Source organism: Malaclemys terrapin, chromosome 2 (genome assembly GCF_027887155.1).
Source record: "Malaclemys terrapin pileata isolate rMalTer1 chromosome 2, rMalTer1.hap1, whole genome shotgun sequence".
Classification (NCBI taxonomy): domain Eukaryota; kingdom Metazoa; phylum Chordata; order Testudines; family Emydidae; genus Malaclemys; species Malaclemys terrapin.
The window spans coordinates 52,115,593-52,141,606 of NC_071506.1; the positions used below are offsets into that span (position 1 = coordinate 52,115,593).

The window sequence follows — 26,014 nt, forward strand, 5'->3', positions numbered from 1 at the left end:
TGGATCAAACAATCATAGATTGACAGATTCATTTTGTTGTTGTTAGGCATTGTAAAATCGTTTATACAACACTATAAACAATATTTCGTACATGTGAAGTATGATATATTTCTTGCTCCAAAAAATTTACAATCTAAGGACTCAGTCCTGCAATCAGGTCTTCACAGAGCCCCCATCAGGCTCTACATGAGTATGAGTCCATCTGTGCTGATGCAATTGTAGGATCATAGTATAATATAGACAGGACAAGTCATGGGCTAACAGTTCAGGAAAAAGAGATTATTGGTGAGAGGAACAAATATAGAAAGGTACCTGGGAAAAGTTGGTTTAAAGGAGGAATTTGAAGGTGAGTGGTGGTGATTGACTCTGTACAGTAGCTTAATGTTTCATAATTTTTTCCTTTAAGACGACCACTTTAGGAACACCCCAGCTCCATCACAATTGCTTTTTTGATTGGTTGGTTTGCTAATTTAGGAGCTTTTACAGGAGTTGGAACTTGATCCTTGTTTCTCTACTGAGCAATATTTCAGTATCTAAATCCAAACAGGAGAAGGTGCCCCGTTCCATTTGTGAAGTATGTCACTACACATAACTGTTCTGAGCACTTACATAATATAGTACGTCTTCAGCTTGCTGTGAAAACATTGGGTTCAATCCTGCTCTCATCTGTCCTCTTCCCCACCACAATTCCACCCTCTTTGGTATGTCTACACTACAAATTAAAATCTGCAGCGCCAAGACTCAGAGCCCAGTCAATTGACTGGGCTCGCGGAGCTTGTGCTACGGGGCTAGAAATAGACATTTGGACTCAGACTGCAGCCTGGTATTTGAGGCCTTCCCCCTTTACAGGGTTTCAGAGCCTGCACTTCACCCCAAGCTTGAAGCCTACACTGCTTTTTTTTTTTAAACCATGCAGCGCATGCCCTATAAACCCACGTCAGTTGACCTGGACTGTGAGACTCACTGCTGCAGGTCTTTTATTGCAGCTTACCCTTTCTCTACTCCTTTGCTCCGGTTTCCAGCTCTAAGACCTTTCTTTTAACAGTCCCTCTCTTCAACCCATTCCCTTGTTCATACTCATTTAAACTGCATCCCTCTCCCTTAGTTTCAGCCATTCTATTTTTCACTGCCTACAAACATATTCTTGTTTCTCCTGTCATGAAAAGTCACCATCCTTTGATCCAAATTCTTTCTCTAAGTCCCATCCTATTTTCTTGCTCCCCTGTTTCCTAAATTCTAAGGCATACGGTGTTCTTGCTTCCTAGACTTCCTGTCTTCCACCTCTCTCCTTGCGACCCTCCTGGTCAAGTTTCAACTTGCAACTTTAGCTTCTCTCTGACAAATCTTTTCTTGGATGTTCAGCTGCCATCTCCCACTCATTTTCTCCAGAATTGAACTTCTCTTATTCCTCCTGAATTTCTTTCCTTTGCTATATTCATTGATAGCTCCTATAATTTTCCCATATCCCAAGCCTGTAGCATCAGGGGAATCTTTGACACTTCTCCCTATATACAAGACATCACGGGCTCGAGTCTTTCTTTATGTTTCCAAAAGCTGCCCTTTCCTCTGTCTTCACATTTAAATCTTTTGTCTACATTCAAGTCATTCGCCTGTTGTGCCAGATAACACGTTTTTAGCTGCCTAGAATTACTGCTTTCAAGCCATAATGTACAAAGCATTCAGCTCTTCCTACATTTGCTTGTTTTGTCTCATTTCACATGTTTGGGTCAACCAATTTTTTTGAAATCCAAAATGTTTTTTAATGGACTATATTTAGCAGAAAGTAAAAACATCGTGTCTTCTTCAAGTGTTAGGTTTGCTCAGGGACTGATATTTGTCATTTCTGATAGAAATCAGAATTGCTGGTGGCCTTGCAACACACTTTAGACTCATTCCTGCTGGGGTCTTGAACTCTGATGGTATGACACTGCCAAACCATTTTCTTTTCAGGGTGCCAACCCTTTATAAGGATTTTGTTTCCTCTAGAAAGTACTTTTATTAACCAGCAAAATCATTTGACTGGGCTATCTGAGTCCTAAGAAAGTGCCAAAAAATGTTCCTGCCAAAATCTGAAAATTTCCCTTTGACAAGGAAACCATGACCATTTTTTCACCAAAAAGTCTGTTTAGTACTAGTATTTTATTGTGCATTCATAACGTAGGTAGCTAAGATTGTTCTTAGGATATTTTTTTTTTTTTAGTTAAAAATGAAACCTACCATGTTTTTAAATATTGGGAAATGCCCTCTGGTTTCTAAATATTTTATATTTTAGAAACTTATCCAAGAAAATAACCACCCTAAAGATATTATAGGCAGGGCTGGTGGTACTGTCTCTTATTAAGGTTGTATTAACATTGTACGCAATGTACTGTCTCTTATTAAGGTTGTAAGCTCGAAAGCGTGTCTCCCTCACCAGTTGGTCCAATAAAAGATGTTACGTCACCTACATTGTCTCTCTCATTAAGGCTGCCTGATCTGTTCCATGATAAGATCCTGTTTTCAGTTGCTTATAACTTTGCCAAATGTAAACTATGAACTGAAATTTTCCATTATGGATGGGTGCCTCAAGCTGAATTTTTTGGGGAAAAATTTCAACCAGTGGTTGGTGAGCCATTTTCAACGACGAGGCTAGAGAAAACTACATTGTTTTGCCCATATTAAAAGAATTCTGACAACCTTCTCTTTAAACAGCTCTAGCGCCCCCGTGCTTTGGAGTGGAGACTTGAAATTTTGCAGGGACTGGCTTTTGTGGTTAGGGCTTTTGCCATCCCAAGGGGAATCTGCCCAAATTTGGCCAAGTTATAAACCTCTGAAAAATTGCAGTGCAACAACTAAAATCTTCAAAGATTCCATCTTCACTGAACCATCCTCAAGCCTCTCACAGCTCCATGTGCTGATTGGACTACACATGCATCATCCAGCCTGTGGCTGTGGGGGCTCAGAAGGACTTTCCCAGTAACGGCCATTCCCACCTGCTCCAGATAGGGCATCGGAACTGCGAGGAGGGAGCCCATCTCTTGTGCTCCCTCAGTAACCCACCCTCTGCCTATTGGAACACAAACAGCGTGGAGGAGGAAACAATCTGATTCAAATGCAGAGGGAAACCGAAGTTGTACCATGCAGGAGGGAAAAGAGTAGATTCCCTATCCTATTTCTAGTCATCGACAATTTGGGAAAAATAGAGAAGGGTTCAATCTGAAACATCTGAATAAATTCCTAAACAAGACTTATCTTCACATTCTTATGTTACCATCTTACTAACAATTCCATTTTGCATATGGATAGCAGATGTTCCCCTTCAACTTCAATCATTGCCATTTGATCTGACAAGTGCTCCCAGTGTCTCTTGCAGGATCATGGTTGTATTAAAATTGGCTGTAAGGAAGAAGAAAATTCAATTTTATCTCTTCCTGGACAATTTTTCTGATCACAGCTCTGTACAACGAAAAAGCAGAAACAAGTACACAGAGGATACTGTTTCTGAAGTACCTTGGATTCATGATAAACAAATGTCATTTGGGAACTCAATCATAGGCTGAGCCAAGGAGAAATGCTATCAAGTACAAGGTTTCATCTCAGAAGAACGTTTTCAGAAGATGAAGATGGGCATCAAGAAAACAAGTGGTGGTACAAAACCAAAAACCTATTCTTACTGGAGTCTGTTGGGAATGCTGATCTTATATACAGAAATGCTTCAATGAAGCAGAGTTCATGTGAGACCTATCCAGTCATTCTTATTGTCCCTTCTGCATATCATGCATATTCATTGGTAGTGGTTAAAGTCCCATTGTATAGTCTCTGCTCCCTTAACTAAGGGCAAAGAATCAAATTTTTTAAAGGGATCCATCCACTAGTGAACCAGGCCTGATGATCCTTATGTCAGATGCCAGCTTGGGAGGATGCTCTTTCAGGTCCCACTTCAATCCAGAGGATAGGTACCAGAAAGGGGGACAGCACAGCATCCACCAACTGGAACATAATGATTCATTAAGGTCTTGGAGCACTATTTCTTCCATGGATTGTTTTCTGATTGTGACAGTTAATGTGTCTGATGGGGTTTCATAAATAAAAGATGAAGACAATTATCAGCCTAACCTAATCCCCAGAGACAAAACCAACTCTTGTCCTGGTGAGAGCAAAGTTTCTTATCTCTGTGCACTGCCCATCAAAGGGAAGATACATACCAGGGTTTAGATGGCAGAAGTTGGATTAAGCAGAATGGAACCTGCCTCTAGAAATATCCTCTTATTTCAAATCAATTTTGTGGGCTGGTAATTGATCTCTTTGGATCCAGAAACAGCAAAAAAGTGCCCTGTGGCTTCTCACTGTGTCTAGACCCAGGAGGTTAGGTGAGGAATGACCTAATTATGAAAGACATAATTGCAAAGCTGTGCAAAGTCTTCCCTGTATGCCTTCCCACTTTTTCTACAGCTCCTCAGGGCCATGAAAAAGATAGGAAGGAGAGAGCAGCCATGATACTGTTTATTCCTTTCTGGTTGAAGAGATTATGCCTGTCAACCTCAACCTGATTAATCCAGCACTGGATGTTCAAATGTCTCTACTTCACTGAGGAGGTATGCTATTGCAAAAAAAAAAAAAAAAAAATCCTTCATCCATGACCAGACAGGTTCAAAATAGATACTTGGATGAAGTAATTACCACTCTCATGGACCCTAACAAGAAGTCAACCAATAGAACTTATTCTACTGACTAGTACAAAGTCTACGTTTAATAGTGATGTTAAACAAGTGTAACATAGCCTAGAGTTCCTCCAGGAGGAACTTAATGTGGGTATATGAGAGCGTCTAAGCAAAAAGTTCAAAATCTGTGTAGTATATTGCTATAAATAAATTTAAAAAAAGGAAAATGTGTACATTTAATACTTAGGGCAAAAACCTTTATTCTAGTCCCAGAAGGTAATAGAGCACAACCTTGAAACCTCTTTCTGCTGATTATTGCACTATCCAGAATGAACCTATGCATGAGGAATCGTACTTCCTGTCCATTAAAGTAGACTTCTCAATAGCTGTTCTCTCCAATCAAACAAGTTTTGAAGTTGAGATCTTTTTCCGATGAGACCCAGTATTATTCTTTGAATTCAGACAAGTAGTCCTTACAACTGTTATGTCATGTCATTCATTCTCAAAGTAAACTCAAGAAATATTCTTCCTTCTGTTAAGCATCAAAGTCTAGTCCTTGGGAGCACTGATAACCTCCAGCAGAATAGTCATTGTATTGTATTGACATTGTATTGACAGACAGCCACATGACCATCAGTACACAAATTCACCAAAACTTTACATATTGATCATCCATTCTTTATCCATACTAATTTTTGGCAGACATCTTCACAAGGAGATGTGGAGGGATATGTAATATACTTTGTTTTGGAGATCCATATTCAAAAGATGATCCTGGTTCCTACCCTTGAGGCAGACTGCTGTGAAAACTCCATTGCATCTGTGGATCTAAGCACGATGAATAGGAAGATGTAACTGTGTATTTATTTGAAAATTTTCTTTCTTCAAGTAATACTGTCCACAGATGCAACTCACCCAGAGGTAAATGGATCATCTAGAATAGAGATGGAACTGAACATCCAAAGATTTGTTTTTTGTTCATGGAAGAGAATTTCCTATAGGAGGAGGAATTGTAGTGCTTCTTCCTCAAAGTACATTTAATACTGTCTAATTTAGTAAAGTAGAAGTGGAATTATGGCTGTGGAAATTGCCGCATCTGGTGGGATCTTCAGGGGGTGTGGTACTCCTGTGTTGCCAATGACTGACTGGTCTGGTTCTGCCCTCCAAGCCTCAAGCAAGCTGAAGTACCCATTATAATGGATCTGTGGACATTAATACTAAAAGAGAGGAAATTGTCAGATAAGCACAGATAGATTTTCTGAGTCTAAGACATGAGCCTACATTTAAGTTTGGTTGTTAGCCACTATAACATAGTAACTTAGGAATTGCAATATATGATCGGACAAGTGGTCTCTCTAATAGAGTGGTCAATCTCTGAGAATTACCAAAACCAGATGCTTAAAAAAAAAGGGGGTGGTGGTGGAAAACACTCTTCAGTGAACAATATCTTGCTGATGGGGGGGAAATTTTCAAATTAAAGTTATAAAATAACTTTTTAAAAATCCAGTTTAGCATAACTGGATATTCTCATTCTCTACATAAGTGTATAATCCTTTTGCAATCCTACTAAGCTTTTAGAAATGATAAATTTGCTGGCATTACTGTCTAAATAGTAGCTAAATCCCATATATATAATACTTATTTTTAAAATATTATTTCTAAATTAGCTAACATTTTTGTCTTCCAAAAGAGTTTGTCTACTGATTATATTCCTTAAGAACAAAGTAGCTGAATCTCAACTGAAGATCTTGATTTCCTTTACCACAGTCCTTTTGAAATTATGTTTCCTCTCAAGTTAGGTGACAAATTCTACATTCCAGTCTGGGAAGGTGACTGGCATAAATTGTTATATTATGACATAACTATACCTGATACAAGTTCTTTGATGACAGCAGTTACCTTTTTCAGGTTTCATTTGTCAAATCTTATCAGATTGTGCCATGGAGAAAAGGTTATAGCATTCATATTTGATATGATATGAAAAATATCATATATATATATATATATATATATATAATAATTCCTTTAGTGTGAAAGAAGAGAGGGGCTCTTTCAAAAAGTTTAAATAATAGCTTTTTACAACACAAACTGATTCTTCCACACAGTCAACAAAAAATATTTTTCTATTCTGGCAAATGTCACTGTAGCATAGTGTGGGACACTTTGGAAGAAGGATTTACTTTAAAGTAAAAGCTAGCAGTACCTTTAAGAAGTTCGTAAAAAAATGAATTTCTGTCTAGAATATTTTTTAAAGAGCAAAATCTCAGCTTTAAGAGCCACATGTAGAATTAGGATTTACCTGTAAATGATTTTAAACTTTGAGTGTTTTATTTTTACTTTAGCAGAAAAATATAGCCATTAATTAGTGATATTACCATAATTGTACAACATGATGGACAGTTATTTCACCAATTTGTTAGGATGACTTCTATCATAAAAGGGCTGTAATGAGGCATTGTATTCTTTGGTTTTATCAGCAGACAGTGAAAACCAACACATTTCAACTATCCACCAAAGTTTACCCACCTATTCTAGGAGGAGGGAATCTACACTGTCACTTCTTTTAAAAACAAAAAAAACCCAAACACCTCAATTGTTAATGGTCTAACAGCCAGCAACATAAGCACACCTAAGAATGACAAGGATACAGAAATCTGAGTCATCTGGAATGAAGACACCACTTGATCAGTACATTTAAGTTTTGGGCACATCCATAAGTATAAAGAAGGTAACCCTTTAATCCCCAAATGTTGCAGTCCTTATCAGAGTAGACATTATTAAAAGTAACGTCAGTAGACATTATTAAAATTCACACCTGTTTAGACCATGTAGTGACAATTTTACTGTATAATGTACAATAGGATATATGGATTTTCATGTCACAGAATGTCCTTTTACGCTTCTGGATCTAATTACACCCCCAAATTTTTATCTGAGAATTTCAAGATAAATTTGTCTTTTAGAAGTTGTTAAATAAAATAGTTCTTGGGACCAAATCCTACCTTAGGCACATACAACTCCTGTTGATTTCAGTGGTGATTGTATACTTTCTGCATATATTGTAGTTAGAAAATACAGCGCATAGTGTAATGAATATGGGCAGTAGGGTAAAGGTTACATATAGGCTTGATGCATTCTACTAAATATTTCACAGAATGTAAGATAGGCGAATAGTTTTTGCGATGCTTAATATTATCCTGAAAAGCATGTCCTTCTCCACTTATGAAAGGAGGATTTTTTTATACCTGTATGGTGACATATGGAGCAAAAAATATCCTGGACACTTATTAAACAAATAGCATGAAACTAAACACTCAGCAACAAAATATAGAAAGATCTTTTTAGCACATGGAAAGATGAGAACAAAGAAATGGAGAGGAAAGCAAGTCTAGATAAAGTGGCCATGGGTGGACAAGTCACAAGAAAAAAAAATTACAATTTCTTACAGAATGGAGTAAATCTAACTTTGGCCACCAGCAACCTTGGAGCATTTTTGTGCCATACTTAACGATTGCAGAGAAAACAGGGATGCCTTATAAATCCCATTTTGAGTATACATTCTTCTTCTGATTGACTGACTGCTGCAATGATGATTCATAGAGTTTAAGGGAAGAAGGGACCTAATAGATCATCTAGATTGACCTCATGTATATCACAAGCCATTAAATTTCACAGTTACCCCTGTGTTGAGCCCAATAACTACATTTGACTAAAGCATCTCTTTGAGAAAGACATCAAGAGATGGAAAATCCACCACTTCCCTTTTGTAGTTTGCTCCAGTGGTCCTCACTATAATTTATTTACCAACTTTGCTGATCTTTGTGTCCTCTACAAATTATAGCAGCAATGATTTTATATTTATTTCTAGATCATTGGTGAAAATGTTGGACAGCATAAGGCTTAGTACCACACACTGTGGAACACCACTAGAAACATTCCCATTTGTTGATGGTTCCCCATTAATGACTACTTTTTGAGATCTGTCAGTTAGCCAGTTCTTAGTCCCTTTAACATGTGCTTTATTGATATTATAAACTGCTAATTTTTGTATCTGAATGTTGTGTGGTACTAAATCAAATGCCTTACAGAAGTCTAAGTACATTACATCTAGGAGGTTACGTCTATCATCCAAACTTGTAATCTCATCAAATAATAAAATGAGGTTTGTTTGACAAGGCCTATTTTCCATAAAACCATGTTTTGTGGCATTAATTATATTCCTGTCTTTTAATTCTTTATTAATTGAATCCCATATCAGTTTTTTTCCATTCTTTTGCCTGTGATTGATGTCAAGCTAAGCAGCTTATAGTTATCCTTGTTCATCCTGCTTGCCCTTTTTGAATATTGGCACAATATTAGCCCCCTCTCAATCTTCTGGAATTTCCTCAGTATAGCAAGATTTATTAAAAATTAACATTAGTGGGCCAAGGACTTTTCAGCCAGCTCTTTTAGGACCATTCGGTGCAAGTTATCCAGGCCTGTTGATTAAAAATGTTTATCCCTAGTGGATTTTGTCTAACATCTCTTTGATTACTAATGACCTGGAAAGTACTTCAACATCCTCATGTGATGCAAGTACATTATGATCCTGGATCCAGTCTTCTGCTGGGTGCAGCAGAGGTGGGGGAACTGCAAAGGAATAGATTGCAGGTTTCAAATCCTGGAGGCCTGTTCAACTCTGAGTGTAGTTTAGAGTTGCTCAAACCTATGCTCTGGCTGCAGTGACTCTTGAGGCGGTTGCTTGCTAGTCAGGGATTGATGAAGAGCAGTGTGCTCTGACCAGGCTCCATTCCCCTGGACCCGCCCACAACCAGTCGCCTATGCCAGCCTGTATAAGCCTTGGACAACAGAGGAATATCCCCACCTGTTTGGTTTTTTTAAGCCAGCTCTACTGTGGCAGATACAACAGTATCCTGGACAAACCCCTCACTGAATTGAGTGAAACCTTATTGAACCTTAATAATACCTTTGGGGTCCATTGTATTAAAAATGCAATTTTTGTGGTGTTGTGAGATTGTATGTAATTTCTCTAGGAGGAGTCGGTTTGCTAATGTAATTTCTCTGGTTATCAGCCTTTTGAAGCCACTCCCAGAGAGGCTTGCATACACTAGTTCAAAGGAGATTCTCCAGGGGGTAACAGACAAAGAGAGGATTTTGGATATACACCTCTACCCTGATATAACGCGACCCAATATAACACGAATTCGGATATAATGTGGTAAAGCAGCGCTCCATGGGGGGCGGGTCTGCGCGCTCTGGCGGATCAAAGCAAGTTCGATATAACGTGGTTTCACCTATAACGCAGTAAGATTTTTTAGCTCCCAACAACAGCGTTATATCGGGGTAGACGTGTATAGCCTGGTTTTAAACCGGCTCGGGGGCTTCTTCCTGATCTAACAAATGGACAGGACCCCTGGTCTTCAGAGGGCTCCAATCCTTAGGGAAGCGTTGGAAGGACTTGGCCTAAAGAGACCATATAAGACTGTGTTAGTTGTGCACTGATACTGTTATGAACGTGTGACCACAAAATGACCCCTTTGAAGGATATGAAGGACTCACCTGCCAGAACCCATGTTGGAGACAATTGGTGGGTTTATTAGCATGCGTGTAGGTTCTTTTATTGTTTTAATGTTTTCTCTGTAGTGGTTTTATCTTAAAAATAAAATAATCTTGCATTGGAAGTGCCAAGTGGTAAATTATAACCGTTGGCAATTACTCTATTATTAGTCTCTGAAGAGAAAGCAAGCAGGACTGTTTAGGCAGACTCTCTTTTGGTGGGAGCAACATATGGAAGGCAAGGAACTGTACAACCTGGATATATCCTGGTCAGAAGGGAGTGAGAAGTGTTTACACTCAAGAGGTGACAGGAGCCAGAAGTGTGAGTGTCAACGCCCTTGCTGTACCAGGGAGGGGAATAGAGATGTGCCCTGAACTGTGACATATGACACTGACCCCCTCTCCCCCTCCCCCCTCGCTAGAGCAAATGAGTAGTAGCAGGGCTCAGGACAGAGCTCTGAACATTTTATAATTCCAGAATAAACTCCTGACAATGAAATACAAATATTTTTTATTCCTAACTTTACTAAATCAGAAGTTTTGTTACGAATAACCGTATTTTAGTAAGGAACTACAAGCATAGCACATAGCACAGGGGGAGTTCAGATTGCTGTTGGTGTACTTAAACAGTGGTGATAATATCAAAGAAAAAAATTTGGCGCCAAATTGACTGTAAAAATCTCATAAAAGACCATTCATTTTTGTTGTATTTTTTTTAAGTTAACAAATATGAAGTCTTCCATTTTAAAGTTGGAAATGGTGAGAAAGCGTAGAAAATCTTAAACTACACTGTATTAAGGCATTGGAATAAACACACTATTCCTTAATAGTTTCAAAAGATGCATTTTGAAAGTCTGAAGATGCATTGTTGCAGTAATACAGCTAATTTGCCTAGCAAAATCAGAATTTCTCACAGCATTCTGTATAGATACTGGATACTGCGGTTCAGTCCTAGCCTTGACTTCAGTGTGCTTTGCATTATTTAATATATTTATATCAAAGAACTAGCCAGAGAAATTCCCTCTATTTAAATCTATGAGAACCATCACTAGAATGCATTGGCAGATGTTAAAAAATGTCTGTGGAAAGAATGTCAAAAACCTCTCCAAAGGAAAGTCTTTAAATCATGCCCTTAATACAGAAACACAAAACCAGATTTAATTGCCCTTTTCCTATCCAGATGAGACAGGCAGGCTCTTTTGGTTCAACATATGGTATGAAAGAGTGCATAGTGGAAGAGAACAGGCATATCAAGGTCTGGGATTGAATCTGTTTAGCTTTAGACTTCATAAAGATCACTCCAAAGAAAGCACTTGAAGTTAAAAAAAACAACAACAAAAAACAAAGAAAACCCCAGACAGAACAGAGTATTTTCATTTCGAATATGCTTATTTGAGATGTCCTAGTTGCCTTTCAGGGTAGCAATGTTACATGTTTATGAAGTGGAACAGAGGATTTCTGAGGAGCCTTTGTGTACGAATGCATTTTTTAAATCAGTTTATAAAAGGATGGAGAAAATTAAGACAGCATGTAAAGTGCCCCCACTTCTGCAGTTGTCATTGATTTTATAATCTTTCTAGGAATAAAAGCCCTTTCACTTTAACTTAAAATAATAATTGTTATATGATTTTAATGGCAAAGGCTTCATGATTATGATGCTGGGAAAGTGGCCAGGTAAAATTCTTATATATCGAATGATTGAAAAAAACAAATACTGCAGTCATTATGCCATACTTTAGAGTCTGGAGAGAATGTCTGTTGTCATTCTCAAAATAAGGATACTCCTGCTACCCATGAATAGACATGAAATTGCACACTTGCAACACTATTCACTTGGTAGCAAACACTCTAATTAGAGTCACTGAACAGTTTCAGTTGTAGCCCCTGGTTTTTACATGCTCATGGCTTTCTGAATTACTCATTTTGCAGATCTTACACTCTATCCAAAGGTAACGTCTTAAACAAACCAATATTTGAACTTTTTTCCCCAGCTGTATTGTCATGGGTTGTAAACCATCACTACCAGCCTCCCACCCTCCCGTCTTTCTTATGAAAATATTCTTAGGTTTGTTTGCTTTTGTTTTTTAATAGGAGAACATTGAAAATAGCTAAAATTTAAATGTTGAAATTTGGTATCCAGAAGAGTCTTCAATGAGAGATTGTGTTTTTGCTTGGTTTGAAAGAAAAAAATTGGTTTTAACAGACTTAAAGCTCTGGTACAAAAGTGAGAGGCATGATCTGAGAATCAGAATAAAATAGAAGGGTATGATCATTTGGAAAGTAAGTTATATTGCACATATATAGTACTTTCCATTCCTGGTTGCACCAATTTGTGGGCGTATTGTTTTTGAAAACTTACTATATTTTTGTTAAATTTATATTACAGATATTGAATATTGAATATTGAAGATATACAGTGTGGGTGAATCAACATTTGTTGTAGAAACTTGAGGTTTGAATATGAAAAATGGCTTTTCTTTTTGCTCTCCCCTTCAGACTCCTTATCCTGTTTCCACTGCTACCTTCTCCACCCTTCCAAAAGAAATAAAATCAATCACCCCTGTTACCACTACCATAAGCAACTTGCATTTATTATGATCACACCATTGTGGACAATTACTATCTTCAGGTTTTGAGAAAAGATATTGATATGATTCTTTGAGGCACCTCCAGCCTGAGTCATTTTCTATAGAAAGATGTTTGAGGGATGAGGCACCTTTGTGCCATTGCTAGCTTCCCACTACAAGACAGAAGGAAACCTATGAATAGATGCCAGAATAGTTTGTCAAGGAACAGTAATCTAGAGATCCAGTTCAGTAGCTGACTGGTGGTTCACCAGGAATTTATGGCAGCCCCAGCACCTGCACTGGCAGCTCACAGAGTCCTGCCTCCAAAACTGGGAATTGGTCTGGAGTCCTCCATCCAAAACTGAGGACTCCAGACCAATTCCAAAATTGAGGTTTTCATGGGTCCAAAAGGACAAATGTTGGTGGCTGTGGAGGGGGAACGTGACCTTTAGTAAAAAATCATTGACAATCTTTGAGTTTCAGCTCTCAATTTATATTTTCAAAGATGTCTTTACAAGAAAAAGGACTGGAAACTTTTTCAAAAGAAATCAGTGATTAGTCTCAGTGTGTCTAGGTCCTTAGAATGAGGATGAAGGATATGCTGTAGCCAGAGGAACCCCAAAGGCCAGCTCTGGTTTGAAAGCTATGCTATTAGGTCAGAGGGAAGGGGAACTTTTTCTGGGTAGGAGAGCAAGAGTTATGTTGTGCAAGAAATAGGACCGAAGCATCAAAGGGATCTAAATTAATTATTCCAAAGGCTGCCTTAACTCACAAACTAATTTTCATCTACCTGATATTGCCCTTCTGATTACTGTTTTGGAAGTAAATTATAAAGAAGTTGAGTCACTCCTTTTCCTTAGAATTTACTTCCAAATTACATTTTTTCCCTTTTTTGAGTTTTCCAAAAGTTTTGCAGAGGAATTCTATACCACTGCTTCCACTCCAGACCAAACTGTCCTTCAAATTGTTTACTTCAAAGTGGGTTCAGTATTCTCACTTGACACTGGAAAGTTGACAAACATTGGAATGCTTTACAAACAGATATAGCACTTGCGGAGGTCCTGTCTCTTCTACCCACAAATTGTCCTGATATGGAATGCTCTTGAATACAGCTGTTGACATAATTTTAAAAGAGAGCAAACCCTTTAAAAAAAGAGAGAAAGAAAGCTGGACAATTCCTTTCCTTTTCCATTGGTATTTTGTGCTTTCTTGGACAGTTCTCCTGTTTTGAACATAACAAAATGCCTGCTTTGTCACTGGATTCTACTTAAAGCTTCTACCTGAAACACAGGATAACCTTGGTTGTTTTAAGGATTAATACTTTGGTGCCTTGGTTAGAATGATGGGTTTTATGTATGATTACCATGCCTGCAGCAACCTATCATTTGCCCATGTTTCTAAACTTGTCTGATGGGAAACCACTGCAAGTAGTATTTATGTTTCCGCTTTCTCTACAGCCTCCATTGATCTTTTATCCTAAAGTTTTCTGGCTGTAGGGAAAATCTGTCACAAAGGCAAATGTTTATACCCACACAAATTGACAGTTGTGTCAGCTGCTTCAAGGTGGTGTTCTTCAGGATACTTTTGTAAGCAGGTGTGCTGTGTCTACGGAAAACTTTCTTTAATAATTGGATTATGTGTGATTAACGTATCTGGAACTTAAATTCAAATTATTGAAGCAGCAGTTAAGGATTGTGCTGCTTTCACCATGGTACAATTACTTGGCTTTTTCATTACAAATATGTGTTAAAGGCATGTCTGGGAACTTGGGCAATGTTCATTACAAACCTTACCATGAGCAAATAGGCTTGTTTATAATTCTACAATGGGAGATTAAAGCATTCTTGTGGAACATTATGATAAATTGAATTTACTTCACAGTTGAGATGCATAGCACAGGGATAGCCTGCATTTGTAAGACTCACTTTTTTATAGTAATATATATATTTTGGTCAGACTATCTGTCTAATCTGTGCATTTGTAAAACACCCATCACTATAGTATCTGGATGCCAACGGATTATGGTGGTAATCAAACAAAAAGGAGTTTTTTTTCAGTATAAAATTAATACCTTTAGACCTGGAGGCTAATATGTAACTTTTAAAATTCTCTCCATTCTGGAGATCTAGTGGCTTGATGCTGCAAAACCTTCCTCAGTTTAATAATCCTGTTGAAGATCTATACATGTGAGTACAGAGTTTGCAGGGTAGCGCTCTAGTTAGGTCATTGCTGGGCAGGTTAATTTACTGGTGTGTTTATATGTATATAGGTACTGGTGGGGCATGACAATTTACCTGACACCTCCTAACCTAAGGACTACATTTTATTATCCAGGGCAAAAATCTGTCCCTCCTCTTTTTTCAGAAGACTGGAAGAGTTGTGTGCTGTTTACTTTGTACTTAACATATCACTCAACATTTCTATTTAAATTTTTTTTTTAAATTCTAACTTATTAGGTCTCTCTTGCTTTTGCTATACCTACTCTTCCTTCCTGGCTTCACTCTATATTTTCTTCTATTTCTATCCTATTGTAGATGATGATATCATGTTTTCTTACACTATTTTGAGTGAGTTATCTGCTGTCAGTCTTTCTCTTCCTCTCCATTCCCTATTTATCCCTTTCCTTTTCATACACTGTATTCTCCACCTCCTCCTCCTGTCTGTTTTCTCTGACCCACATCTTCTTCCAAAATCTCTCTCCCTCTCAACAACTAACTTATTCCATTCATATGTCCTCTTTCATATACCTCATCTGCTCACCCACTCAGGCCCCTTTACATAAGGGATGAAAATTTTACCAGCCGAAGTAAGGGCTAAAGTAAGATGAGAAGTCCAACTGTCCAAGAGCAACACCCTGGTGAGATACCAAGACCCACCCTTCTTCTGTGCTGCTAATAAAGAGGGCAGCTCTTGGGTTCATATTGGAGAATTGGCCCTGGATATTTCTAAAAGGCTCCATCTTTTATAGCCTCTGGCTGCTGGAAGGCGCTAGGAGCAGTCTCTCTATATCGGGGTGGCCAACCTGAGCTTGAGAAGGAACCAGAATTTACCAATGTACATTGCTAAAGAACCACAGTAATATGTCAGCAACCCCCATCTGTGAGAGGCATCTTTTGTTATTCTAAGCCTAAACCAGCTTCTTTTTTTGTGTGTCCTCATCACCAGTAAATAGGTTCAGGTTTTGGTACAGTTTCTGTAACTTTGTTTTGCCCATTTTTATACCTTTGAAATTTTGTGCTTTAGCCAAAGTTCATGAAAACAGCAATTCTACTGTGAAACTGCAAGATTTTGCCTGTTTTCACAGTGAAACCAATTTGGCTTTAGAACAGTCCAGTTTAAGAGCTAAAAACCCATTTTTTGGAAATCAGTTTCAAATTTACAACCAAATGCAAACATGCCCCGTTCCCCAGCATTTTGAATTTCACAGTGACTATTTCACACACCACTACGACTGTTAAGTGAATTTTACTTCACCTAAGTCTTTGAGAGGTTTCAAGATCTGCACTTTACCCTTTAAGAAATGTATTATTTTTCTCATGTTTTAGGAAAGTCAAAATACTTTAATTTTCTCTTTTTAAAAAAAGAGTGTATAAAAATCCTGACTGATTGCATTGATTGCTACTGTTACTGGCAAATGTGATCAGGGCAAGTTCTTGGAAAATCACTCAAGAAGCTGCTTACTGCACTTACTTCTTTAGAATCATACTATCAATTATTTTTCCTTTACTACTCTGGGGGAAAAAGCATAACCCAATCCCTGAACCGCAAAGGATTTACCAAGGAGTAAACTGTAAACTAGGATCTTCGCATATCAAAATAAATACGTACGAGCCCAGAACACTTTGTTTTAAGATCACATTTGTTTTCCAGCACAGTCTTTCTGTAGTCTTGGATGACTCATTAAAGAGAGATCAATTCCATTACCATTTTGCTAAGAGAGTCCCACTGTTTTGCACAGTGCTAGTAGTTAGCTGTTAGACAGTAAGTGCTGACTTCCTGGGTTGAAAGGCAAAAACAATGAGCTTGTCAAGAGAGCATATACATTAGACAGTCTGACTTGCCTATTTCACCTTCTCCAGTTGGCCACTGTTGCTAAAGTTGATCTCATTTGATAAGTGTTCAGTTTTTCATGCATTAAAAGTAAGAATTGCTTATGGCTGAAATTTTCAAAAATACATAGTGCTCTTACATAGTGCTTTTCATCAGTAGTTCGCAAATTACTTTACAAAGAAGGTCAGTATCATTAGCAAAGTTCACTAATTTTGGGTGCCCAATTTGAGTCACCTAGGGCCTGTTTTTACCAAGTGTTGAGCAGCTCCCATTGACTTTTTAAAAAAGTAAAACAATAAAACACAAGTGTCTCTCTTCCTCTAGGCAGAATGTTCCATTATAATAGGTGTGGGGGGTTGTTTTTTAAATTATTTAACAAAAAATTGCAAATGATACTAACTCTGTGTAGGATAGAATCAAACAAAAAGCTTTCTTCCTTGCCTAAGGCTTGGAAGTGAAGATATAAGCCATAGTTAAGGCAAAGATTTTGTCACAGCTATTTTTAGTAAAAGTCTTGGACAGGTCATGGGCAATAAACAAAAATTCACGGAAGCTGTGACCTGTCTGTGACGTTTGCTCCTGCAGCTCCATGTTTTCCCCCACCACTATGGTGGCAAAGAGAAAATGGGACACCCCAGCCGCTTGCCTGAGGCGTCGTTCCCCCCCACCTGTGCGAGGCTGTCGCCTGTCATTGGAACCCTGAGGAGGGCCCCCTCAGGAGTCTGTCATATGTGGCTGGAACTTTGCAGAGGGCCACCTGTTGCTGGAACCCTGCCAGGACCCCACTGGCTGTCAGCTTCAGCGTCCTGCAGCCCCTGGGGCTGAAGCAGAGAATGTCATCAAGGTCTCTGGAAGTCACTGATTCCATGACTTCCATGACCTCCATGACATAAATGTAGCCTTAGCCATCGTTAAATAAATGCTAAGTAGCTTGAATAGCCAGTGTCACGTATTTTTTGAACAGAGAGTAGCAATGTCACCAATGACCTAGTGATGTGTTGTCTTCCCCTTTAATGATGTATAAGTCTTGCTGATAATGGTGTACATGATACCGCAGATACAGTAAAACATTTTGGTAGAAGAACAAAATAGTTCACAATAGTAACTCCATTCTAGCATAAGACCCCGTCTCTCAGTGGGGTCTAGCATGGATTGCTACACCTGGGCAGAATTCATTGAAGTTAATTGGATTCTGCATAGGTACAGATCAGGCCCTTATTATTGATTATCATTCACTGTACTTGACTCACAAAGGAAATGATGGACAGAATAGCAGTCTTTATTTTGTCCACCAATTAGGCCTACTTTCTGACATACCAATTTTCGTTTTCTAATTTCCACACTTTCCTTGTTTACCAAAAATAATCCTTAAATAGTCCTTAAATTATATCAGTAGGAATTTTTTGTTTAGACTAATTTAGTTTGTCTTCCTTTGATACCTTGTCCCATTAACATTTTTTGTTCTAAGTTATGACATCTTATGACCTTATTCACTTTTTATAAAGACGAGGTGGGTGAGGCAATATCTTTTATTGGATCGAATTTTGGTAAATTTGTAGGCCCAGTTATCAGAACAACCTTCACACATGATTAAGCTCATGTAGGTAAGTATTTAGCAGGATTGGGCCCTAAAACAAGGAGAAAGAGAATTTACTAGCTTTCCCCTCTTCCCCCAAATCACACTGCCTCTCATTCACATCTATAGTTTTAAACATGTAGTTCAATAAAAGTAAAACATATTTATTTAAAAAATGCCTATTCTTTAGCAAAATCACCTGTGTTCATTCCTTATCTGTAGCAAGGTACTTTAAATAGCGTATGTGTGTGTGTAATTACAAAAAACAAATGTTCGTGTATTAGTTTCCATACAAATTCCCTTTAATCATTTTTTGAAATTAGGGACAAAGGTACTAATCCAAAACCCACTGAAATCATTGGAAGTCTTTCCCTTGACTTCACTGGGTTTTGCATCAGGTTCTCAAGTGCCTTGCAAAATTTTAATTTTAAAAATGAATTTGTTTGAGTAGTTTGTTGGAAAGGTTTTTAAAAAATAAAACAATCAAACTTTTTTCTTGCAACTTTGTTACTTATAAAATACAAGTTTCAGAGTAACAGCCGTGTTAGTCTGTATCCGCAAAAAGAAGAACAGGAGTACTTGTGGCACCTTAGAGACTAACAAATTTATTAGAGCATAAGCTTTCGTGGACTACAGCCCACTTCTTCGGATGCATATAGAATGGCTTATGCTCTAATAAATTTGTTAGTCTCTAAGGTGCCACAAGTACTCCTGTTCTTCTTTTTATAAAATACAGTAAACTGTAAACTAATATTGGTGAGTGCAGCGCTGTAATTCTGCTAACTTCATAAAGAATGAGGTGAATCATTACCTTGAAAAAGCCATTATCAACTCCCTTATCTTTTGCCAAAGAAACTAGTATGGATTTGGAATTTAAACTAGTAATATACTACTTTGCACTTCTGTCTTCCATCCAAGGATCTCAAAGTGCGCTTGCAAATATGTAGGTAAATATTATCAGTGTCATTTGACAGACAATAAAGTGAGACACGGAAGGGCTGAGTGATTTGTTCAAGATTACAAAGGCAATCCTGTGAAAGAGCTGGGAATGGGGGCTGGGGTGCGTTAGTGCCAGAGATTCTAGAATATGTTCCATCCTAGAAGACATAAGCATGTCTAGTGCTTAACAGAACTTATTTTGTTTGTTTTGTTTTTCCCCCAGAAAATATCAAAAAGGATCCAGAGTGCGTCTGAGACTGGTGGACCTGGAACTCACATCTAGATTCTTGGGAGCAAAAACAGATACAACTTTACTGGAGGCTGATGCAGTGCTGCTAGGGCTCCTGGAAAGCAGAGAAATAAGGGAAAAGGAGTAAAGTTATGTAAATAAATCAATCAATGAAGTGTAGATGCTTAACATTTTATTTGTCCAACTTGCTTGTTCTGAGAAAGAAAATGTTAGGATTCTTCCCTCACGGTTGTGTAAATTGTAAGGTAAATTAAATAAAAGGCAACAATCACAGTATGTTTAGTCTTTAGTTATCTTTTACCTTCTCATCTCTCGGCTTAAAATTAAACATTCTCACTTCATACTAAATTCAGTGGTAAGAAGTTAACTGAGCTTCTTTAAATAATTTGGTAACCATACTATGTCTGACCTTTGTGTATTCTTGCCTGGAGCAGAATAGACATTCCAGAGTCTGTACTGCAATCCCAGAGGAAAATTGATCTAAAGTGCTATACTTTGCCAGCAGAATTCTGTGGCAGAAGTGCATTGTTCCTTCCAGTAAAGGTGCTTAATTTAGAAATAGACGTATGGTTCCTGAATCAAAGGTCAGAAAGCAGAGCTCATACTACAAATAATGGTCTTAATTTCTGTCATTGTGGGGTTCTCATTTGTATGATGATATGGCCCTTGCTGTTGCCCAGGTCATAATGGAGCACTGAGTGACTTGAACTTATTTGTTGCTTTGATTTGAGCTCTCATCTCAAATACATGTTGGTAATCACTGATTTTTTTAATGGTGACCAGTCTAAATGCAAAAACCTATTTTAATGTAGTGTTATGCCTCTGACTTTATAAACAAACTTAGAAAGAGCATGACCGTGTGTATTTTAATGTGCAGTCTAGAGATTTCACACACTCTGCACATTTTGAGACGCTGCATTGCAGTGTTCCGAGTGTCTTTGGCATATTTGAAATTGGAGTATCTTTCTGCTGGGCTCTGGTGCCTCCAGGTTTTAATTGTATGTACTCAGTGGAGCTCAGAGTAGGTGAAATGTGCCCTTTTATAGCCATGGGGCCCAGAAGAGAGGCCACCAAATATGCACGTTGTCCATAGAGCATCTTTAAAATGAATTAAGTGAGGAGAATTGTTACGGTGGATATGACTTGCCAGGCTGCAGGGACAACCCAGGGAATCAAGAGCTGCATGTAGAAATCTACAAAAACAACAAGGAGTCTGGTGGCACCTTAAAGACTAACAGATTTATTTGGGCATAAGCTTTCGTGAGTAAAAACCTCACTTCTTCGGATGCATAGAGTGAAAGTTACAGATGCAGGCATTATATACTGACACATGGAGAGCAGTGAGTTACTTCACAAGTGGAGAACCAGTGTTGACAGGGCCAATTCAATCAGGGTGGATGTAGTCCACTCCCAATAATAGATCTCCTCATCTATTATTGGGAGTGGACTACATCCACCCTGATTGAATTGGCCCTGTCAACACTGGTTCTCCACTTGTGAAGTAACTCACTGCTCTCCATGTGTCAGTATATAATGCCTGCATCTGTAACTTTCACTCTATGCATCCGAAGAAGTGAGGTTTTTACTCACGAAAGCTTATGCCCAAATAAATCTGTTAGTCTTTAAGGTGCCACCAGACTCCTTGTTGTTTTTGTAGATACAGACTAACACGGCTACCCCCTGATACTTGACACTATGTAGAAATCTAGCGCGCTATATATTGGCCAAGTGTATATTGTTCTAGACATCAGCACTTGGTCCAGCAATTCCACAGTGGTGTAGAACAGGGTGTGCAAGTGTTAACTCCTTATAAAAGGCAGTCTCCCACTTCTCTCCTCAAGCAGCCACTCCTTTTAACCTTTTCTCTGAAAGTATGTGCAAGAAAAGGGAGAAGCAGAGATGAAGTTAAGCTCCAGTTCACCTCGGACAGGTGTTCCCCAGAGCCTTGTCACACAATGGTTCCTAATTCTTTTCCCTCCTGAAGGAAAGATTATATTCCCTTCACTTCCTCCCTTCTCCCCCACCCTTAGCAAAACCGAGGTCTTGGGTATGACACACGGGATCACACAGCCACCGGTGCCATTGTTCAAAATACATCTCAGTGCATGATCTGTCGAGAACAATGCTTTAAAAATCATGTACTTCTCTGCCACAGGATAGGAGTAGAAATCTTATGGAAAATGTGCAAGCTTTGTGAGGGGAATGGAGCGTGTTTTAGCAGATCTGTTTGCAAACCAGTAAAGGGAAGTTGTTTCTCAAACGACAAATGATCCAAGTCAATGAGGGAGAGCAGGCCATGTGAGCTTGCTTGTTGCCTTAGTTTGCTCTTTCATCTCAGTGATCATAATTATGGGAATTTGAACATGAATTTGAACATAGGAGATTAGCCTCAGGTAAAGAATTATACTGCCACTGAGACAGAAAAAAGAGTGTTTTTAGAAGCCAGAAGGCATCCTGGATATCCCCAAAAAATTGACTTATCAAAGTAATCCATCTATGTTACAGTGTTATATCATTCTTGAAGAAATACGATTTGGGGGCAAAATGCATGATATTAACTATTCCAGGGCATGCAGTTGTGAGATGAAATGCTGTGATACTGAGACTCTCTACAGACACTGATTTTATCAAGACTTCTTTGAGGGAACGTTATGTTCTCGGAGTAGAAAAGAAATGGCTGTTTAAAGGCTGCAATGGCTACTAAACAAGGTTCTGATAAAACAGAAAACCAATTTGTTCTTATGTGTGGAAGTTGAGACATTGCAAAATATGAGAAGGCTCCATTTTACCAGAACAAAATGGATTGCTTCAAACTAGTCTGGGCAAAAATTCTGGACCTGTATTGTGAATAACTTGATTGTGGGCCCATTCTACTGTACTTGCCACTTTTGCGTGTGTACAATATACTCCTGTTTATCCAAAATTCTATTATCTGAACCTCCACAGTATCTGAATCTCTTCCTTGCATGCTTTCTGTATCTCATGCTGGGGAACAAGGAAGGGATTCAGATAAGGTGGAGGTTTGGATAATAGAGCAGAGACCCCAGCCAGGACTGTGAAGAGAAGGACAAGCCCCAGATGTGGGGGAGGCCACATGGCTGCTGATTGGCTCCAACAGCAGTACAGGGAGCCCTCTGCAGCTCCACTGTCACAGCCTGCTTATTCATTCCCATGACAACGGTCTACAGAGAGTTCCCTGCACTACTGCAGGGCAGGTGACACCGAAACCCTGCTGGTGCAAAGTGCAGGAAAGGCTGCAGTCCTGGCGGGATAGAGCAGAATCCTGTGATAAGTCGAGTTCTTTTAATAGTGTCCCTATAGATGTTTCATTCTTGGTACGTGTGTGCCCCAGGCATCCTCAATCAGAGATTTTCATTAGCAGCCTCCATTTGACCAGCATATGTAGCGTTGGTATCTTTGTGCCCCCCACCAAAGCTATATCAGGCTGTGCAGGTGAATTGCCCTCCCATTCCCCCCACCCCCAGTTTCTTTTCAATGGCCTTGGCCTGAGACAGACCTAGTGTGTCTGCTTCTTGCCTACCTCAGTAATTTTGGAGCTTTTTGTTAGTTAGTTAGCCAGTTAGTTGTAGTTAGTTCTCCCTGTGAGGGGCATGCCTGGTTTACCGGGGTATAAACATTGCCTTTTGTATAAAGAGGCCATCCCAATCAGTGACGGACAAACCAAGTGTGTTTGCTGCCTGGTCAAATCGCATGTGCCTTAGAAGTGCAACTTCTGTCTAGTCCTGAAATCAAGGGCTCAGAGGAACCAAGAAGTCAAACTTTGATTCCTTATGATGGCGCGTCCCCTTCGCCCCGCTTCAGAACCAGGTCAGAACCTTCCAGATATCAGTCTCCAGAAGTTTCTAGTGTCCCTTCCCACTCAGTGCAACATTCTCCTAGGAAAGAGAAACCCTCAGAGCCCTCTAAGAAGCCGCTAAGAAGAAGAGATATAGTTCCTCTCCCATGGATTCCCCCTCAAAAAGACCTCTGTCTTCAGCCAGATCTACGGCCTCTGAAATGTCTTCCTCAAGGCTTATTACTATAGGAGGGAAAGGCTCCTCTGGTACAGGGGATGTGGGAAAATGCCATGGCTCTAAGACTAAACAGGACTCCAGAAAGACGCTGGTACCATTGGCTGGGGACAGTACCAAATGTAAAGGATTGATCCATTGACTTGAACTCTACTCTCAGTGCCCTTACCAAGTCGCTGTACAGTATAAGCCTTCAACCTCATTGACACCACCCTTGAAGCATCTTAAGGCTTTGGTTCCATCAGATAAGGACAAACACTTGATATCACAACCCCACTTGATACCGCAACAGTTATTGGTACCATAAGACTTCAGATACCAGAGAGACTTGGCAGTCATTGCCAAACCAGAGTTTCCATTGTTAACAGGTATCAAAATCTCTTGGTCTCTGGATCCCTTTACATCCCTGGTACTATTGCCCCCCGAATTCTCTGGGAGCTCCTCCTTTAGAAGAAGAAGAGCATGACAAGGATGATGACCTTCCCTCTGCTTCTTCCATTTCAGTGCAGTATTCGCCAATACACCCTTACACTAATCTCCTCTCCCAAAAGGGCAGGGAAGATGCTCCAGGACCTCATCATTCCTGGTAGGAGCAACTCTGCATGCCACCTACTCCCCTGTGTTGGCCTCAACCCGTATTAGGGTCTCAGGGTAGCCTACTGTCAGCAGTTCTCTAAGTCCCTGACCCTGTCCTATTAGGACGATAGGGAGACCAAGCTTCTCCTCTCCAGCAGCATGAGGAAACATTTGATGAGCAGGAGTCCAGTGCAGACACTTCAAAGCACCATCTCATACTTTTCACCAGATGAGGCCCTGATGCCTCCCCATCCATCTATAACTGATGATTTTTGCCAAGTCCAGAGCCTTGTTAAGCAGGTGGCAGACTCTCTGCAGATACCCCTTGAGGAGGTCAGAGAACTCCTATGCAAGCTGTTGGGCATTCTGTACTCTGCAACACCATCTATAGTTGCCCTCCCAATTAATGAAGCTGTACTGGAACTCTTTAGAACCATCTGGCAAACCCTAGCTACGGTGACAACTACTTGTAAGAGGGATGACAAAAATATTTTCTTTCCAAGAACTCTGAATTCCTCTTCTCCCACCGACCTCCCAATTCTTTGGTTGTCAATCCAGTGAATGAGTGGGCCAAACAACACTGCTATAAATCCAAACTATATGACAGAGACCAAAAGCTTCTGGACCTCCTGGGAAGGAAGGCCTACTCATTGGCTATGCCGCAATTCCATATTGCAGTTTATCAAGCCTTGATGGCCAAGTACAGCTGGGTCATTTATTGCGCACCTTCCTCCAGCTCAAAGAGAACAATTTCAGGCCACTATTGCTGAGGGACAGTTTTCGGCAAGAACATATTTGCAGGCAGCACTCGATGCTGCAGACACCACAGTCCATTTTATCTCTATGGCAGTGGTGATGCATTGAGCTTCCTGGCTGCAGTTGTCTGGCGTCCTCAACCATATTTTGAACTTCCCTGGGGATCTCTCATTTGACAGATGGAAGCTGTTTGCAGTGTATGTGAATCGTTACATACCCTTAAAGATTTGAGGGCCCATTACGCTCGTTAGGCGTCTACACTTCCGCAAACAAACATTAAGATCAGCAGATCACACATGTCTCAGAGATCCTGCCCTATACAATTCTCTGTATTCCACAGGTCTGCAAAATACCCCAGGAAGAGGCACTGGTTCCAGAGAAAGAGACCCATCTGATGTGGCCCCGCAACAAGCATCATCATCAAAGCACCAGTTTTGATGGGACAGTCAAGTGTTAGAATTCCCCCCCTCATTAGCCTGCTAGCGTCATCGTTTTGCCTACCTTCCCCCATTTGGAAGCCAACTATCCCATTTCCAGCATGAATGGGAACATATTATCTCAGACAAGTGGGTGCCGGAAGTAATATCAAGCTACACCATCTACTTTACCTCCCCACCTTCTTCTTATTCACCTTCCCCATCTCTCTTCTGGGACCCCTCTTCCGAGCCACTATTAAGGCAGGAAACAAAACTCCTTTTTGCTTAGGAGCAGTAGAACTGGTACCTGCTCAGTATAGGAGAAAGGGTTTCTTTTCAAACTATTTCCTTGTACCAAAGAGGAATGGAAGGTGGAGACCAATTCTAGATCTAAGACTTCTAAACAGATTAATGAGACCCTGGAAGTTCAGAATGGAGAATGTGTCTGCGATAATTCCTTTTCTAGATTCAGGACGCATACCTTCATATAGCGATACACCTATCTCACAAAAGATTCCTCTTGATTTGTGGTAGGCCAGGATCATTTCCAGTATTGAGTGCTCCCCTTCGGCCTCTCCTAGTCTCCAAGAGTATTCTTGAAGGTTCTGTCAGTAGTGGCTGCTTACCTGAGTCGTCAGGCTATACTGGTATTCCTGT

General features: G+C 39.6%; 1 protein-coding gene across 1 annotated transcript in view; it reads left to right on the forward strand.

The window, feature by feature from the left end:
• Positions 1-19,854, forward strand: part of TPD52 (tumor protein D52) — a 213,025-nt gene extending 193,171 nt beyond the window's left edge. The window contains exon 7 of the mRNA XM_054017327.1: positions 19,552-19,854. Within this exon, the coding sequence (XP_053873302.1) occupies positions 19,552-19,705 (154 nt within the window). The 3' untranslated portion in view covers positions 19,706-19,854. The remainder of the gene's footprint in view (positions 1-19,551) is intronic.
• Positions 19,855-26,014: the final 6,160 nt, after the last annotated feature.